Below are 19,925 nucleotides of genomic sequence, written 5' to 3'. Positions count from 1 at the left end.
TCTATTCCGTCCACAACCATTTGAACCATTTGAATTGTTCTGCAGGTTCAGCCCGTGCAATGCTTGTTCCTCTTCTTCTAGTACGTTTACTTTCTGTTGCCCTGCAATGAGGAAAACAAACTCACGTTAGTAACGTCACATGTAACGATTTATAATACTGTTACATAAAAATGTCTTGATTTGACCGCTTCTGAAAAACTTCATGCATTGTCGACGTGACGCACAAATAATCTTGCGACAGCTTGACCTTCAAGTGCTCGCAACCTCCGTCAGTGGACGATACCACTGAAGCGTTGCCTTAGTGTCTCATGTAAGTGCGCTATATATTATACAATTTTTATGCTCACCGTAGATTTAAAAGGCTTGGTCAACGCTTTTTCTAAATTGTAGTATGTATACTGTGTTTAGTACTTGCATCTAAATCTCCAATTCCGTAAATACTTTAGGTCTCAATCGGTTTTGTTTAGCAAGATTTGATTTCTATTTTGATCAACAATTAGCAGTCTAGTGTAATATTCACGAGATATCGTGTGGTGCGGCGTCTGAACATTTTTTTGAGCTCTTGATATCAACTTGTGCGCTACTGTCATTTATCCAGTTTCTCACTTCTGTTTTAGACCTGGGGACTTCAAACTTCGAAATGCCTGACACTACTCCTGCAGAGGTAAACAATATGTTCTTCTTTTTTTCTATTCTGTTTTATTCGTGTCGTTACAAAAGGGTATCGCAATAAACATGCGCCCCGTAATAAGGAAATGAGATTGTAATGACAAGGAAAGAAATGTGAGCATAATAAAAAGAACAATAGGTGAATAAAAACAAGTGAATGTGAGTAAAATGCGATGGGAAAAGTTGTACAGTTGAAAATAAAACCAAGAAGAATGCTTGTTAGAAAAGTTTCACTTTTGGGAAAGTAAAAGCAATTACTACAGGACTTCCATTGGCTTTCACTGTCAGACATGTCTATTAACATCTCAAGCCACTGTAATGCACTGTCGCTAGGACCCGAACTAAGAAATCGCGAAGGACATACAAATGAATAACACAGGTTCACCAACCTACTATCCTTATTACTGAAGACTGAAAAGCCAGTTTTGTGCTTCGTCATTCACTAAATGACCATCCCGTCTAATCCAATTAGTCCTAGCGTTGCGGATAATGCACGATATGGAGTTCGCTGGGGGGGGACATTCACAGCACATTTCCAAGCTACTGAAACTGATGTTTCAAGACTATAACACCGACTAAATTAGTCACTGTCCAAGATAATGATATAGTTAAAACACGTCCGATGTATTTTACTTTTACAAATTGGATTGTTAATATTGTGCTACTCTGGATGCATTGTAAGGTTTATAAACTCCATTCCAAAACAGTGGTTGTTGTTACCGTCTATGTTTTCTTGCTGAATCCAGTCGTTCGTGAAAAATAGTTCCATGAAATGCATCACCACGGTAGTCTTATATCTGAGTTGTCTAGAATACAAGTTGAAGGAAAGCTGAAAGCGTTCAAATCAATTTGATATCTGTAAACTAACGATTACAAGCCCAATTATTCGATTACTAGACCATCATACCTTCATAGTTTCCAAGTACTGATCTAAAAACATGGTGCTGTGAAGTATCTTTGACCATCAGTTAGTTTTTTGAGAACCATAATTCTTGATAGTATTCAAGCAAATAACATCTTTATTACTAGTAGGATAAACTGAACACTTGCAGGTGGTTTACTATTTTGTTTTAGTAATGGTCGGTATAGCATGACACCAAAGAATACGCTACTTCAGCTGTCTAATTCGGCTCTCACCAATTATGGCAAACGGTTCTAATACTCAGGTTGTGATGCATCTTATTACTTTTCAGTTTTGAATTCCATTCTTTGTCAGGTTTTCACTTGGCAACATCTGGTAATATGCTAACGTTGTAATGATATCGTTAGTTGATAAGTCGGGTTTGTATGTATGGTTGTATTTGGTTGTTACATTACATTCTCTTATAACTGTTACTTTAGTATTGTGATCAGGGTTGTCTCTATAATTAGTAGAACCTGGTACTTTAAGTAAAAGTACACAATTGCTAACTTCTAAAACCTCACTGCGTAGAATTATAATGTAATCATACCGAATATAAATCAATTGTGTCACAACTATCACAATGTAAAACATTTTATTTTTTTTGTTCCGTTCCTCCAATTTGTCATGTTTAGGCCATGCCAACTGTCAGTGAGACAGGAACACCTGCTGTTCAACAACAAGCTCAACCGAACAAATGGGGGATGTTGAAGGCATTTGCTTTCCGTCTGCTCACAGCATACTTTGTCCTCAACTTGTTTCGTCGTCCATCACCTAACCAAATGGATCCGAGCAAAACAGTTATCCCAGCTACAAATCTTTATCAGTCGGGTTCTATGATGGATTTATTTGTCTATTTAAGTGAAGATCCAACATTTCATTCCTTTAATAACTCGAATGCTTTATTTTGGTATGAACCCAATATTACGTATGGGGATTGGAATGGCGGGCCAGGCGGAGATGGTTCATATTCAAAGATCAGTGAAATTCAATGCAGTCAGGTGAGCTTTTGTGGGTCTTTTTGCTGTTTTGAGTGTGTGAACACCGTAATATAGATAAATAATAAGTTACTGTTTAACCTGTCCTTCAGTATTTTATAATGTTAACTGTCATAAAACGGTTATGCTGTTCAAATGTAGTTGACGACTTTATGAACATGTCTACATAGTTTCTGCCCACACATTCACTAATTACAGTTTTGTCCTAACTGTTATAATCTCTTTCTTACGGTTATAACCCAGCTATTCCTATTGCTTAGTATTCTTGGACACCAAATCACTCGACAAGACCCCAAATCAGAACACGGTTGAACAGGAAAGAGATTATATTCCAAATAACAAGGTTAGATGGAAGCAAGAAGCACAGTAGAGAAAACGTTAGTACATTTATAGTTTTTACATGAGAAGAATCTAGAGTATTCTCCAACTACTGACTAGTGCTGATTGGATAAGAATTAGCCAATCAACGTGCACCGAAGCAATCGTGCATTGAGCATGCTTTAATCCAGTCTATGTTCTGCAAACACCTAACAAAGTAATGGTCTTATGGATGTCTAGTCTACTTTGGAAGTCAAATGTATTCTGTATGATTAGCTTCAACATCTAGCTAACTTTAATGATAATGGAATCAAGACATAAGTAAACTTTAGAGTTCCTTGTCACCATTGGTAAGAGTGAATAATCAGACTACCACTTTGCGATCATTCCGTTTCGAGCATATGTTTATACACCTTAATGGGTCCAATGTAGTTACATTTGAAAGATCACACATCGGTAGCGATTGTATTGTATAGATAGCTAAGTCAAAAGTCTTTAATTTGAGATGGTGGGTAATATTATACATACATAGGAAAAAACTAAAAACTGTTCTGTTAGAGTGGCTAATGTAAAATAAAAGTAAAGACTGCTATTATCTTTCAACATTTCTTTTCATAGGGTGAACGAATCTCAATAACTACTTGTAAATTAATAAGTGGTTGTAAATTAATTCCGGTTTATTCAGCGAAGCACATTATAATGTGTAAGCTTAGTGAATCTAGACTAAAAGTTTTTGGCATTAAACTTAAGTGCGACAGTGGCAATATGCAATGTTAAGCGATTGTTTAAATTTATAAGAAACGAGTCTAAAAAAGGTAGCAATCTACATGGGTGTTGCTAAGAAAATTTAGTGTGACCAATTTTTATAACGACAGTTGATTTTGATAGACAGTCCAACTTGCTTCTGGCTACCTTTCCGTTGTCCACTATGCATCAGTCATGAATAAGACACTTTACCCAAAGTTAGAAATATATGAAAAGATGCCAGGCCTTCATTTAGTCACACTCAAATATATAACAGTCTACCAGCAACTAGTTTACGATATAAATTTATAACACTAAATGCGAATTTCACGTCACCTGCGTAGTCTAATCAATTTTTGTATTTTAATGACTTACAAAATCTTGGCATTTATACAAATCTCATTTACTTCTGATTATTGTTTATAGTTGAACTAAAAGCGAAATATCAGGACGATTGAGTATCCTAAGAGATTTTGTGTCACTGTACGTCTTCAAAATGATCCTATAAAAATTATGGACAGGTAGGAGTTACAAGTAGTCAATTATACGCATTTTTGAAACTGCCTGTGGATGGCAAACCATCTGGTAATTCGTGCTAGTGCTAGTTGTGCACTATTGGATAAAAAAACTTATCGATGAGGTTTTACACCTGAATTGACTGAAGCAGCTCAAAAACATTCCACACATAATTAACCGCTGGTTATAGTGATTTTATGTATTAAAGTAAGAATGGATTATAATCAAGCTATCCTAGAAAGTCATCCATCAATTTCTTGTACGACAATAAGCCTTTACGTTGAGCATTCAAGTCTTGGCGTGGTCCCTTTCTTTTAGCATATACCTCTTGGTTTTTATTACTTCAGCCTTTTCCTTAAAGTATATGCCTCTAACCTACTTATCTCTCTTTCCTTTGTCGTTTAACATACCAAGGTTTGGATAAGCGGTTAACGTAAATAACCCTCACAAAATGAATGTCATCCATTATTCATGAGTCATGAAGTATGGCAACTTAGATCGATGCACGTGTGTGCCTGGTCCTGCGTTGTAGCTGGCTGACTGACTATTCATGAGTCTATTAAGATTACCAAACTAGACTTATATTTTTGTGTAAATTGTTTAATCCTGTCCAGATTTTCGATTTTCCTGTAAATAGTAGGTTATCACGATAGAAAGTGACCAATCCTATCGACGTGTATTATTTGCCTTAAACTATGTTAAATCAATCATTCCCCCATTTTTCTCTTTTTATTTTTTTAGTTTCCCAACCTTATGTCCAATGGTTCATTGTATATACATGTATATTTTGTTAAACCTGGTTTCTCACCAGATCCGAATACGGGCAATAACTATTCACTGAAGTATACTGTATATAAATCGAAAAGTAGGTATTAAAATGCTCCTCTTTTTTTCCTTTTACCTAACATACATTTCGTACTGCTTACAACTCTATTGCAGTCATTTAAAAAAGACTCAGTTTAAATATTAACACATGGTTTATTAATTATTTTACTGTATCGTGTTTCAGTGTTGACGCGTTACAAACGTCGTCGTTTATCCCGTACCACAAATCTGATCACAGGTCATACTGATTCCCATCCAGATTTGGTAGCTGACTCTTCGACACCATCTGATGTACAATATTTACCTCCAATCACTCATTGGCATCCAAATTTAACTATTAACTTAGTCGATGACCATTCTCCATGGGTAAAAGGTTCTGTTCCAGTTCCTTTAGATCAATGTAAGTATTTTATTGTTCTCAGTGAAAAGTGGTGTACAATTTTACTTTTATCAGCTTTAATCTAATACGTATACTTGGAAGTTTAAGTTTCCTAGTACCAAACATTATTACTCTTTTATTTCAAATCACCTGTAACTCAATAAAAGAAATGTGATTTTCGTTTCATAGTGTGTCATACAATATTATCTGATAGTTGTTCATGAAGTTATCGATATATACAGTAAATATTTAATTCATCGATATATCATTTTTCAAGTTCCTACTTTTATTACAATCACTAGTGTTCAGTCTCTTAAACAGTCACTGCTCGTTTTCACATTGTTCTCTTTGTGACTTCTATCATAACAACAAATTTTTCCTACTATTAGTGCTACAATTAAAAACTCGGAGAAGTAAATTGTTTGATAAATAGTCTGCTTATTAGATTTTCAAATTTTCATGAACCTGAATATTTTCACAGGTTAATATCAAACCAGTGAAACTTGTTAACTAGGGATAAAACAGTAGGTTATTTAAGTGTATTCTGGATCAGTATGTGATCATTTTAATCTACATGTACCATTGGGACCAAATGTTTGTCGTCAAGACCAACACTAATCCAATTTCCTTTTCAAGTTCCTCAAGAAATACCCTTCCACGGTGTGGGCAGCCGGGAAGTGATATCAGCCCTCATACCCGTAACAGCACAAGAGACCAAGGTGGTCACATTCAAATCCTTCCTATACCTTCTAATACCTCTCTTATCTCCCCGACTAACCCTCCTCACGTCTCTTTATCACCTTGCACCGCTAGGGCAAACGATTCGAGTACGTGGAACGCCATTCCTGGTCTCCTGAAACCACGCTCTAAACTACACGTTGGAGCTTTTAACGTACGAACACTTTGCCAAATAGGACAGCAGGCTTCCTTAGCTAAGACTTTAGAATCTCGCGCCATCGATGTGTGCTGCGTCTCCGAAACGCGCATACAGGATCCAAGTAGCGTCATTCATTTGACCTCACCATGCTAAAATAAAGAACCGACTCGATTTACGCTTCGTGTATCTGGAAGCCCTGATTCTGCTTCCCGTGGCCTCACCGGCGTAGGTATAGCATTGAGTCCTAGGGCAGAACTAGCTCTCTTAGAGTGGATCCCAGTAGACAGTCGTTTGTGCGCTGTCCGACTGAACGGAACAGTAAGAATCCGGAAAGATAGGGACACTCGTCGTTGCCTCTTCGTCGTCTCTGCCTATTCTCCCACTGACTGCAGCTCAGATGATGTAAAAGATGAGTTCTATAGAAAGCTTTCGGACCTTCTCCGAAAAGCTAAGCGCTCGGATGTAGTAATAGTGGCCGGTGACTTTAATGCTCAAGTAAGTAAACTAAGCGATAGGGAAAGACACCTAGGTGGATCTTATGGTGTCGTGGCTCAGAGAACAGATAATGGCGACCGTCTGTTGCAGCTATGCTCAGATAACCGCCTGTTCCTTGCAAATACTAACTTTAAACATAAGGAAAAACATCTTTTAACATGGCGACCCCCTAATTCGTCCCAACGTTGGACCCAAATAGATCACATCGCTATCAGCCACCGATGGAGGGGCTCGATAGAAGACTGTCGCTCATTCTGGAGCACATGCCTAGATTCAGATCATGCTCTAGTGCGAGCACGTATTTGCTTGCGTCTTACTGGACGTAGGAAAAACGCTGCAAGGAAACCTCTTAGGGGCCTACTTAATGATAGTCAAGCTAAGAGTATATTTCAGGAACAACTAGGAAAACAGTTAGGCAGCCATGTATGTGATGCCCACCCCGATACAGCATGGAATGATATCCGAAAAGCTGTGGAAACAGCAGTGATATCTGCTAGTAAGGTAAACCAGAAGGTTAGGGAGCAACACTGGATCTCAGCATCATCTATCTCACTGATAGATGCTCGGAAACTCATTCCACCTGGCTCTGAACATAATGAAGAGCGGAGTCAGCTTAAGGGCAAGCTGACAAGAAGTCTACGCAATGATCGCGAACAGTGGTGGGTAGCGAAAGCAAGAGAGATGGAAAAGGCAGCGGCAATAGGTAATAGCAGACAATTGTTCAGACTCGTTAAGGAAACCGGAATTAGGAACCCGACCGTTAGCGAAACAATCTCAGAGAAAGATGGACATATTATTCATTCTCAATCCAGGAGATTGGATCGATGGGCAGAACACTTTAGGGATCAGTTCAACTGGCCTTCAGCCACACTTCGGTTTCCCACGATCTCTAGTCAACCTGAATGGCAAGTTAATGTAGGTCCTCCGTCCCTTTACGAAGTTGAAAAAGCCATAGGAAATCTGAAACGAGGGAGAGCAGCAGGCCCTGACAGGTTTACTCCTGAGGTTTTTAAGGATGGTGGTCCAGTATTAGCAATGAGATTAACCGAGGTCTTAGGTAGGATTTGGGAACTGGACGTAATCCCATCTGACTGGTCTCAATCACTGATTGTGCCAGTCTATAAGAAAGGACAAAAGTCCTCTTGTGACAATCACAGAGGAATCAGTTTGACTAATATAGTGTCTAAAATATTAGCTTCAATAATACTTCGGCGCCTAATCAAAGCTCGTGAAGAGCAGATTAGAGAAAACCAGGCCGGTTTTCGACCTGGACGTGGTTGTATAGATCAGATATTCACACTACGTCAGGTTCTGGAACACAGACACACATTCAGACGCCCCACAATGGTAGTATTTCTCGACCTTAAGGCGACATTCGACTCTGTTGATCGTGAGGTTCTATGGCAGTGTTTGTCACTGAAAGGAGTACCAAAGAAGTACATTAACCTTATAAAGGCTCTCTACTCGAACACAACTGGTCGAGTGAGAGCTTATGGCGAACTGTCATCAGAATTGATTACCTCAAGTGGTGTTCGTCAGGACTGTCCACTCTCCCCATTCTTGTTCAACTTTGTGGTCGACGTACTTTTAGAGATAACACTCTCCTCATCTAAATTTCCAGTGGTTGAACTTTTACCGGGAGGTTCACTTGTCGACTTAGAATATGCAGATGACATAGTTTTATTTGGTGAAGACGCTGACAAAATGCAGAGTCTTCTGACCACTCTAAGCAACAATGCAAGCATGTTCGGGATGCGATTCTCTCCCTCGAAATGCAAAATGTTGCTTCAGGATTGGGTTACATCGACACCCGAACTAGTGATAGGGAGTGAAGTAGTTGAGTGTGTCGACCGCTTCACTTATCTTGGAAGTCTCATCAGCCCTTGTGGTCTGGTGTGTGACGAAATCTCAGCGCGGATACAGAAGGCTCGACTAGCTTTTGCCAACTTGCGTCATTTATGGCGTAGGCGAGATATCCGTCTATCAACCAAAGGACGTGTTTACTGCGCAGCAGTTCGTCCCGTCCTTCTTTATGGCAGTGAAACATGGCCGGTAAGAGTAGAGGATATTCGTAGGTTACTAGTATTCGATCATAGGTGTCTTCGAAACATTGCTCGTATATCATGGGACCATCGAGTAAGTAACGCAGTTGTTAGGACACGGGTACTAGGTAAGGATGGCAAATCAATTGATGAAGTAGTGAAACTTCATCAGTTGAGATGGCTGGGACACGTGTTACGTATGTCCAACCACCGACTACCTCGACGTGCTATGTTTTGTGGTGTATGAGTAGGTTGGGAGAAAGCTAGGGGAGGCCAGACCAAAACATGGCACAAGTCCATGAAGTCACTGACAAGTGAACTGAGTCATGTTGGTAGGTGTAGACTACCTGGTTGGGGACCGCGAGATGATAGCAACCGATGGTTAGAGACCCTGAATGACATGGCTCAAAATCGTTTGCAATGGCTCAGGTGCATCCACTCTCTGTGTTCTCCCAAATTCTAATCTTCTGAATTCTTCATGTCCCTTTTTTCCTCTTTCCAAATTTATCTCACTGGATTATACTCTTTAAATAACATCTCCAAACCCTAATCTTCCCGATTACTGCTTATACTCTTATTACCTCTACCACTGTGGGATTTGAATCGACAACTGTATCTCTGTGCTAATGTGATGTGGCAACTCGAACTGATGTACGTACGTACGAAGTTCTACGTTGTTACTGACTGACTGACTGACTGTTTGTTGGGATTTGAATAACATTTCAGACAATGACAACTCAAGGTGGTAGTCTGAAATTTGGTCTCATAAAATCAATAATATTTTAAAGTTGCATTCGTAGTACATAAAGCAAAAAGAAAGTAAGGTTAACATAGCATCTATGCACGAGTATTTTGTCTATGCTCCTGAATTTGTTTTTCTTTGATTGTATCAGGTTATGTAGAAAGTTAAAGATTCACTATAAGTTGGAGTATTGGATGTTTTCAGCTCTACTTTTCATTAAATTTCATATTTAGTTGGTGTGGTTAACTTAACCGACTAGCTGCTATTGTTCCTGTTTCATATGTATGTAATTTGTAAAGCAATGGTTAATTGTTGTTGCTAACTTCTATTAAAATAGACCTTTACTTCATTTCGATGGTTAGCAGTTACAAAATTAGTCGAAAAAATTATTTTGCATGTTCGCATTATGCTTTTTTCGTTTTATGTAAATAATGGGTTCAATACAAAGTTCTATTGTATATTCCAAACTCTGGTGAAACTCTTGGCCGCCTAGTTTTAAATCCACATTCAGCTTTGTATCTAAGTTTTTTATTCTTCGGTAAATCTCATTGTTATATGTTTCAATTGATTGATCAACTTTTATTCTTTGGTGGAATTTAGTCAGAGAAAAGAAATAAGTGGTAGCTATTTTTCAATGTCATTTGCTTATTGTTTCAAAATTTGTTGTTGTATGTACTTCCACAGTAGATTAGTGACTCACATTGTATGCTGTTTATTTGTTTGTGTTAATTAAACGTGATTAAAATGCGCTTTTTGACCGTTATTTATCAAGATAATAAACATATTTAACGCAGTTTTTATGGAATGTTTTCAACATTTTGTAAGCTTGGCTTCTATCGATTTTCTAGTCTGTGCAACCAAACGTGTTCTTTGTGCACAAAGTTAAAGCGAAAAATAAAGACTAATTTATAATTTTGCATCAAGTGAACTTATAGAAAACAACGAGATTTTCTCGTCATTTAAAAGTTAAATTTTTATATTTATCATAAACTGATATTTATTGAAAATCAAAATTTCTCTGTGGTGAAATATTTGAGTTCCATTGTTATCGAGCTTTCTCACCGACTACTTACAACATCTTCCAGGGTCTAATTAAAAGATTCATGATCCCTAAGCATGCGTACTGCGCTCAGTAATTCCCTCACCGTACAGCTCTAATTCATCATTTATACAATGTGTAGATTGCGCGTCATTGATTGATACTAGTACTAACTAAAATTACACAAATTGGCATTTGTCGCATGTCTCATTTCTTTTATTCAACAGCTTTTTTGCTTAATATTTAACGTATTTCTCAAATAAAATGACGATTGTTTTTTTAAAAAAGACCTCAAAATATGCAAACTATTTTAATCGACATCGTGCTCTCGATTTCTTCATACATAGTAACCATATTTCCACTAAAAGAACATGAAATGATCAGTTGTATTCATCATGTGAATATGTATATTATGTACCGGTCGTATGACTGAATTATTTGTTGTTTTCCAATTACCTCCAATTTTTATACACATTTCTGTAAAAGGTTTTCTGTTCTCATTAATTTGATCAAAAAAGTTAGTATTTGCAGTGATCATCATTATTTTGCCTACTTCTGTATGCCCTAAATAAACTCTCATAATTACTTCCTATACTATCTCATTTAAAAGATTGTTTTCATTTGACCTTTAACATCATGGCACATGATTTTTTGTCATAATTAGAAAACTTGGACTGTTTCTAATTTGACTGGGACAACCACTTGTTTCACTACACAGGCTATACATTATACAACTGCTAGAAATGGCATAAATTCTGACTAATAATTTTTGTTATATACACTGTATATATGGATACGTATATATAACTAGTCTTCTTTATAAGTTAACGAACGGACATTTCTGAAATCGCTTGGGTCTTTACTAATTTTCCAGTTATCGAGTTCTATTCACCGACCAATGAATATTATCCTGTTGTTTATCTGAATGATTATTGGAATTTAAATGAAGATTATAAACCAGTGAATGAAACTACGCCAATACTACCAATTCATATTACTTTAGCACCTTTATCTCTATTTAAATGGCAGTTGTACGCTGCACAGACAGCTAAGAAAACTTGGTTCAACCAGTTGATGGCCACTTCTATGTTACCGTCAGAAAATGAAAATGATGAGGAACAAGATACAATAAAGGTAAAATTAATGATATTGGAGTACAAAGGTTTTGCTTCTTTTTGAGTTTTAGCATGAACTTCGTTCTTGTTTTCATAAAACAGTTCGCTAATTATTTTGATCTTTTATTGTTTCTGTGAATATAAACAGTTTTTGTTATGATTAGATCTATAAATTTGAACGTAATACATAACCAACATTACTGTTTGCATTTTCGTTGTGGAAGTGAAATTCAGGTATAAGCCATAGGTAAGTCTTCGAAATGTCACACTTGTCCACACAATTTAGCGAAAATATACTAGTTACTGAATCTTGTTTCAGTAGTTTAAGTAAACTGAAGAGACAACAAAAAGTGTAATTGAACAGAATTACCATCATTTACTGTTCTATTGAATTTTGTTTGTTCACAAATGTTTTATCAATCAGCGTGTATGATGAGGAATTAACGACCTATCGTTGTACTCTACACAGAATAATCTTTAACCATTCAGCCAAGAAGCAATTGAAACCAAATTATGGCTACTCAAGGCTATCTTTCTGCATCATTTTTCTGTCTGATCCGTAAATTAGTTTCACATAGTGAGTCTATTGGATTAACCAGCTATAAGTTACATCCACACAAATATGACTTGAAATATACTGAGGTGTCTTTTATTTATGTTGAATTATCTGCACCAGTCTTTCAGTAACCAAAGTAATTTTTTGTGGGCATGGAAGGTGTGTTAAAGTTCTTTTGAATATTGGGTATATTGCATTTACCCATTTTGTACAAATTGTAAATCAATATGACATTTTTCATTTATAAATCGACAAACTAAATACTAACCACTATTTTGCAACTGGGGAATTAAGAATGAAAAAGATTTGATTCACTAACCAACCAGACTCCTTGAACAGAACGTCATCTATCTGCCGTCCATTTTCATTTCCTTATAGGCTTTTAGCACTTAGTTATCGGTAGTTTAGGGGAGTTCAACTCTTTACGGTATCGTACTCCATACTTGTTTGATACTTATTGCTTCTGAACTCAGGTGACCGTTCATTGAGAAATATAGTATTGAAATTTTGTCATAAATAGTTGACTGTTTACTTGTAGAAACGTTCCTTTTCAAACTAAAAGTAGGTTATAAAAGTTGTTATATCTAAAGCTTATATTCTTGACATACCGCGTATTACTTGAGCACTAGAACGCTAGAACCCTTCCAACTCGCAATGACAGAAAACTAGTGAAAGGAATATTATTCCAGACCGTGTCTAATTATGGTACAAAACCGTCAGGTATTTATAGTTTTTAGTAAAAACAAAATCATTATTATAGCTATCCAATCCTCACACAGGGGGTTATAAGCATTGTTCAATCGGGAAGCCACACGTAGCGATTCCAGAATATTCGTCCAAAAGGTGGTTGGATGGAATATCTTCGGCTCTTTCTGAGCTTCTTACAGCTTCCTCGAGTTCACCCGTGGACTGTCCTCACAGAAGTGTAGAATTTAGTGCCGAAATTCTAAAATGGGTCGGAAGGGGTATTTTGGTATTACCTAGTTGCTTAACTTTCAGGAGTGAAGCAGATATTTTTAAAACGTTTCGTTGATAATTAACAGTTAATCACTTTAAAAAATTAACCGCCGTCAAATAAAACTCAATAATGACGGAACGATTAGTTTTTTCAATGAGGCGTTATATTTTCTCGTACATTATGTTAAGGTGTGGGTTGATAGACATATTATGAATGGTCAAAATTTTGTAAGTGCATACTAATAAATTGCAACTAGAGTGATCAACAACAAAAACACATACATCAGAAAACATTTCTCACTAATTTGGATTATAAAATTTCCTGAATATCAATGAAGCAACTCATGACTGCACCGAAGTTTGCGGAAAATAATTTGTAATATAATGGATAAAAATTAAGCAGGATATCTGGGTTTTAATTTCAATATCATGTCAGTGACTTGAAAATATCGAATCGGTTGTACGTTAACTGTGACGTAATAGTGTTTATGTCTGTGCTAATTTTTCTCAGATTAACATTCACTAAAACGTTACGTATCAAATTAACCTGTTTTTTTGTACATCAGTTCATTTAAAGAGTGTCGTTAGTAATACGGTTTTGCTCGTAGCTTTCATTCAGTCATAGTGTATCATTGTGCATCATCTGTCTAATAATACCAACTAAGACATGCTGATCACAAACTTGCCTTCTATAACAACTTGTCAAACAATATCGTTAGTCATGACACTTTTTATATCGCTAATCAACAATTTATTATGTGTACTTTATTTCAACCTTTATTTGTTATTCTATGCTTGATTTTTCCCTTTTCCTCTTCGTGTTATATATAGAAAGCACTGATCGAAACAAATCCTTTGCTTTTAGCTGTAACAGTTGTCGTATCGATTGTCCATAGCGTTTTTGAATTGTTAGCATTTAAAAATGGTGAGTTCAATAAGTCATGTCATATTTCCTTACTAACTTCCTGTTTTCACGCTGGTTTAAAACAAATATTGTTTTGACTGTAGAGTCAGTGTGAGCATCGTAAAAACTATTTTGGTAAATTTCAATATATATATACCGGCAAGACACCTGATTTTATAGTTAGATGTTTTCATACTCTACATAGTGGCTAGATAATACATTAGTTAAAAAACACTCATCTATTGTCTGAAAGTTTGGTATTTTCATTCATAGAAGAGAAAAATCAAACCACTCTAGTGTCTTAAGACTTTGTGGTTGTTGGTTAAAATGTATTTATAGGGTTTATGCTTCTGCGAACAATTCTTATTTGATCTAATTGATTTCGTGTTTAAGTGTGAAATGCATTTCTTTTACAACCCTTTAGATATACAGTTTTGGAAAACAAGAGAATCACTGGAAGGTCTCTCAGTTCGCTCTGTGTTTTTCAATGTCTTCCAGTCATTCATTGTTGTGCTGTACGTACTTGATAACGATACCAATTTTGTTATAAAACTATCAGTTGTTTTTGGACTGCTAATTGAGATCTGGAAAATCAAGAAAGTCCTTTCTTTCAGAGTAAGTTGAATTATACAAACACAAAGAGATTCTATGAATGATCGGTCTTTCTGTTTAATTAGCAATTTTTTTGTAAATAGAAAACCTAAAGTTATATAATCTTATCTGAGAAACATTGACTCAATAAACATATTTAAAACAAAATTATTGGAAAAAGTCATACATAGTTATCTGAAAATGAACAATTTTGTTTATCTAACGAGTGGATTTCTTAAACTAGGTATTCACAGGTTATCAACCATCAGAGTCCATATAGAAAAGTTGGATAATTTTTCATGTACTTTTGTCCCAAATTCATTTCAAGTGCCTCAGATGTATTCATTCCTTTATCTTCCTATAGTTATTAAGTTGTTTCTACTTATCATATGTTTTATACCTACATTGATCTTTGTACAGCATACAATTCTAAGCATCAATTGTGCAGTATTACGACAAATAATTGCTTATCAGTACGGGTGTGTGCAGATTGTTTGATGTCATAGATATCAGAAACTAACCTAAGTTAAACAATTCGTAGCCGAAAAGCACTAGACAACTGTTTTGCTCTAGTATGGAACTCCTCAGTAATGCACATCTACGACCCCATCTGGGATCAATTCCGAAACATTTGAGTCTCAAGGCGCCAGTTTTGCGCTTAGAACACTGAGCTGACACCCAGTGGTTGCACGTCTAGTTTCTGTCGATTCACAATATTCAGCAACTATCTTTTATTGTTTTTAGTGGGTAATTTCTTCACCCAACGAGTTTGAACTTCGCTGGCCATAACCTCTCACCAGAACTCCTTGAATTACCTCTTGAGACCAGTTAGCTACTCTGAAACTACTCAAAATTTCTAAACAGCCTGAATGGAACACTGAAGTTGGCCCCCCAACTCTAGTTGAAGTTCAAAGATCTATGGCTAAACTAAAACGGGGAAGAGCATCTGGTCTACATGGATTAAATCCAGAGGTTTTTAAGTATGATGGTCCAGTTTTAGCGATTAGGTTGACTAATATTTTAGCTAGAATCTGGGAGTTAGACGTTATTCCATCTGACTGGTCGCAATCACTGATTGTCTCAATAAATAAGAAGGGGTTAAACTTATCCTGTGCTAACCATAGAGGGATTAGTTTGACTAGTATAGCATCTAAAATACTAGCCTCAATAATTATCGGACGCCGAAATAAGACCCGTGAACTGCAAACATGAGAAAATCAGTCTGGCTTCAGACCTGGTCGTGGCTGCATCGACCACATATTCACCATTCGTCAGGTTTTAGAACACAAGTATACTTATCGGCGTCCGACAATGGTGGGTCGGTAGAAGATTGTCGTTCATTCTGGAGCACCTGCTTGGACTCCGACCATGCCCTAATACGGGCACGCATCTGCTTGCGCCTCACTGGACGCAAAAAAGCCACATTAAAAAGACCCGTTAGAACTGAGTTGAGTAACGAGAAAACCAAAAGTAGGTTCCAGGAACAACTGAGGTCACAGTTAGGTAGTTGTGAAGACGAGGCTGACCCAGATGTTGCTTGGAAAGCTATACAAACAGCTGTGGAAACAGCAGTGACATCTATTAGTGACTTAAACCACAGAGTTACAAGGAACCAGTGGATTTCTTCAAGGTCTGTCACACTGATGGATTCTCGCAAACTCGTCCCATCAGGTTCTGAACATGATGAAGAGCGTAAACAAATCAGATCTAGGTTAAGAAAAAGTCTAAGGAACGACCGTGAGCAGTGGTGGGTAACGAAAGCAAAAGAGATGGAAAAGGCGGCGACTATAGGGAACACAAGACAGCTTTACAGACTAATAAAAGAAACTGGAATTAATAAGTCAAGTGTAAGTGAGATTATTTCGGAAAAAGATGATACTCTCATCTGCTCCCAGTCCAGACGTTTAGAACGATGGGCGGAACATTTTAGAGAACAGTTCAGCTGGCCTTCAGCTACTCTACAACTACCCTCCATTCCCAGACAAAGTGAATGGAACATTGAAGTAGGTCCCCCAACTCTTGCTGAAGTTGAGAAGGCTATAGTTAATCTGGAACGAGGAAGGGCAGCTGGTCCAGATGGATTGGCTCCAGAGGTCTTTAAGGATGGTGGTCCAATTTTAGCGATTAGGTTGACTAATATTTTAGCTAAGATCTGGGAGTTAGACGTTATTCCATCTGACTGGTCTCAATCACTTATCGTCCCAATATATAAGAAAGGGTCAAAATCATCCTGTGACAACCACAGAGGGATTAGTTTAACAAACATAGTATCTAAAATACTGGCCTCGATAATTATCAAACGCCTAACTAAGACTCGTGAACTACAAACACGAGAGAACCAAGCTGGCTTTAGACCTGGTCGTGGCTGCATCGACCACATATTCACCATTCGTCAGGTTCTAGAACACAAGCATACCTATCGGCGTCCGACGATGGTGGTCTTTCTTGACTTAAAAGCAGCATTTGACTCTGTAGACCGCGAAACTCTGTGGCAGTGTCTGTCATTGAAAGGCGTACCTCAGAAGTACATAAACCTTGTGAAGGCTCTTTACTCGAACACTACCAGTCGAGTCAGGGCTTATGGCGAACTGTCATCTACTTTTGCAACCTCAAGTGGTGTCCGTCAAGGCTGCCCACTTTCTCCATTTTTGTTTAACTTCATCATAGACCTATTGATGGAAATAACACTCTCGTCGACTGAATTCTCGGGTATTGATCTCCTTCCAGGAGGTCCACTTATCGACTTAGAATATGCAGATGACATAGTCCTGTTTGGTGAAGACGCTGACAAAATGCAGAGTCTTCTGGTAGCACTAAGCAACAATGCCAGAATGTTTGGAATGCACTTCTCTCCCTCTAAATGCAAGTTGTTGCTTCAGGACTGGTCTGCGTCAACACCTGAACTAAGGATAGGGAGTGAAGTAGTCGAACGAGTTGACAACTTCACTTATCTTGGAAGTCTGATCAGCCCTAATGGGTTGGTATCGGACGAAATCTCAGCACGGATTCGTAAAGCTCGTTTGGCTTTTGCCAACTTACGTCACCTTTGGCGGAGGCGAGATATCCGTCTATCAATAAAAGGACGAGTATACTGCGCGGCAGTCCGTTCTGTTTTAATTTACGGCAGCGAAACATGGCCATTAAGAGTAGAAGACACCCGTAAGCTATTAGTATTTGACCACAGATGCCTTAGAAATATTGCTGGCATCTGCTGGGATCACCGGGTAAGTAATAGTGAGGTTAGATGCAGGGTATTAGGGAATGATGGTAAATCAGTTGATGAGGTTGTGAATCTTCATCGACTGAGATGGTTGGGCCACGTATTACGTATGCCTGAACACCGATTACCGCGACGTGCAATGCTAACCGGTGTAGGGGATGGTTGGAAGAAAGTTAGGGGCGGCCAAACCAAAACGTGGCATCAGTGCCTGAAGTCACTAACTTCTAGTCTGAGCCATGTTGGTAGATGCAGACTACTTGGTTGGGGTCCGCGTGACTTTCGTAACCAATGGTTGGAGACCCTTGGTGACATGGCTCAGAATCGATCACAATGGCGTCGGTGTATACACTCTCTGTCTTCTCTTAAACTAAGAGATTAAGATCACTTCACATCTTTCTTTCTACGAACTAATTCTTTCTTCCTATACTATATCCTTATTGCAATCTTTCTCCTATATATTACCACCTTTGACCTAACCACTCCTATGAATCCGGTGTTTATCTTGCTGTGCTAATGAGGTATGGCAACCTGGGCCGATGCATACATGTGCCTGGTCCTACGTTGTAGCTGACTGACTGACTTAAAAGCAGCATTTGACTCTGTTGACCGAGATGTTCTGTGGCAGTGTCTATCATTGAAAGTCGTACCTCAAAAGTACATTAATCTTGTGAAGGCTCTTTACTCAAACACTACCAGGCGAACTGTCATCTGATTTTGTAACTTCAAGTGGTGTCCGTCAAGGCTGCCCACTTTCTCCATTTTTGTTCAACTTCATCATAGACCTACTGATGGAAATAAAATTCTCATCGACTGAATTCTCGGGTATTGATCTCCTTCCAGGAGGTCCACTTATCGACTTAGAATACGCAGATGACATAGTTCTGTTTGGTGAAGACCCTGATAAAATGCAGAATCTTCTGACCACTCTCAGCAACAATGCAAGCATGTTCGGAATGCACTTCTCTCCCTCTAACTGCGTGTTGTTGCTTCAGGACTGGTCTGCGTCAACATCTGAACTAAGAATAGGTAGTGAGACAGTCGAACGCGTTACCAACTTCACATATCTTTGAAGTGTGATCAGCCCTAATGGGTTGGTGTCTGACGATATCTCAGCACGGATTCGAAAAGCTCGTTTGGCTTTTGCCAACTTACATCACCTGTGGCGAAGGCGATATATCCGTCTATCAATTAAAGGACGAGTATACTGGATGGTAGTTCGTTCTGTTTTGCTTTATGGCTGCGAAACAAGGCCATTAAGAGTGCAGGATACTCGTAAGTTACTAATATTTGGTCACAAATGCCTTAGAAATATTGCTCGCATCTGCTGGGATCACCGGGTAAATAATAGTGATGTTAGACCCAGGGTATTAGGGAATGATGGTAAATTAGTTGATAAGGTTATAAATCTTCATCGACTGAGATGGTTAGACCACGTGTTGCGTATGCTTGAACATCGATTACCACGACGCGCAATGCTGACTAGTGTTGGAGATGGTTGTAAGAAAGTTAGGGGTGGCCAAACCAAGACGTGGCATCAGTGCTTGAAGTCACTGAATTCTAGTTTTAGCCATGTTGGTAGATGCAGACTACTTGGTTGGGGTCCACGTGACTGTCATAACCAATGATTGGAGACTCTGGGTGACATGGCTGAGGATCGATCACAATGGCGTCGGTGTATACATCCTTTGCCTGTCCTTAAACGGTGAGATTAAAATTGTTTTATACCTTTATTTCCACGAACTAATTCTTTCTTCCTGTATTATATCCTTATACACAATTTTTCCTTTATACATTGCTACCATTGAAGTGACTAGTTCTATGAATTTGGTGTTCATTTTTTCGTGCTAATGAGGTGTAGCAACTTGGACCGACGCGTATATGCGCCTGGTCCTACATTATAGATGACTTACTGAGACCAGTCACTAGTGTGCACATGATTATTTTTAATATATGGGGCTTGTAGACTGGTCCCTTTACTATTCCGTTCAAATAAATATGGAACAGTTATTTTAGTTGAATTATTTACACAGTTGAAAA

General features: G+C 37.9%; 1 protein-coding gene across 2 annotated transcripts in view; it reads left to right on the top strand.

Annotated features, from left to right (window-relative positions):
- The first annotated feature begins 221 nt into the window (after positions 1-221).
- CLPTM1_1 (Cleft lip and palate transmembrane protein 1 like protein) overlaps positions 222-19,925 on the top strand; it is a 43,711-nt gene continuing 24,007 nt past the window's right edge. Inside the window, exons 1-9 of one of the 2 annotated variants that reach the window (XM_051212036.1) lie at positions 222-310; positions 353-389; positions 447-664; positions 2,206-2,571; positions 4,888-5,011; positions 5,156-5,371; positions 11,420-11,679; positions 14,005-14,098; positions 14,502-14,692. In XM_051212036.1, coding sequence (XP_051072177.1) covers positions 641-664; positions 2,206-2,571; positions 4,888-5,011; positions 5,156-5,371; positions 11,420-11,679; positions 14,005-14,098; positions 14,502-14,692 — 1,275 coding nt within the window. In that variant the 5' untranslated portion in view covers positions 222-310; positions 353-389; positions 447-640. The remainder of the gene's footprint in view (positions 311-352; positions 390-446; positions 665-2,205; positions 2,572-4,887; positions 5,012-5,155; positions 5,372-11,419; positions 11,680-14,004; positions 14,099-14,501; positions 14,693-19,925) is intronic. The other variant, XM_012941059.3, reaches the window with a different exon arrangement.

The sequence above is a fragment of the Schistosoma haematobium genome, chromosome ZW, assembly GCF_000699445.3.
Source record: "Schistosoma haematobium chromosome ZW, whole genome shotgun sequence".
In the NCBI taxonomy this organism is placed as follows: Eukaryota; Metazoa; Platyhelminthes; class Trematoda; order Strigeidida; family Schistosomatidae; genus Schistosoma; species Schistosoma haematobium.
The sequence above is the reverse complement of the archived record's forward strand: the minus strand, read 5'-3'. Positions and strand labels throughout refer to the sequence as shown.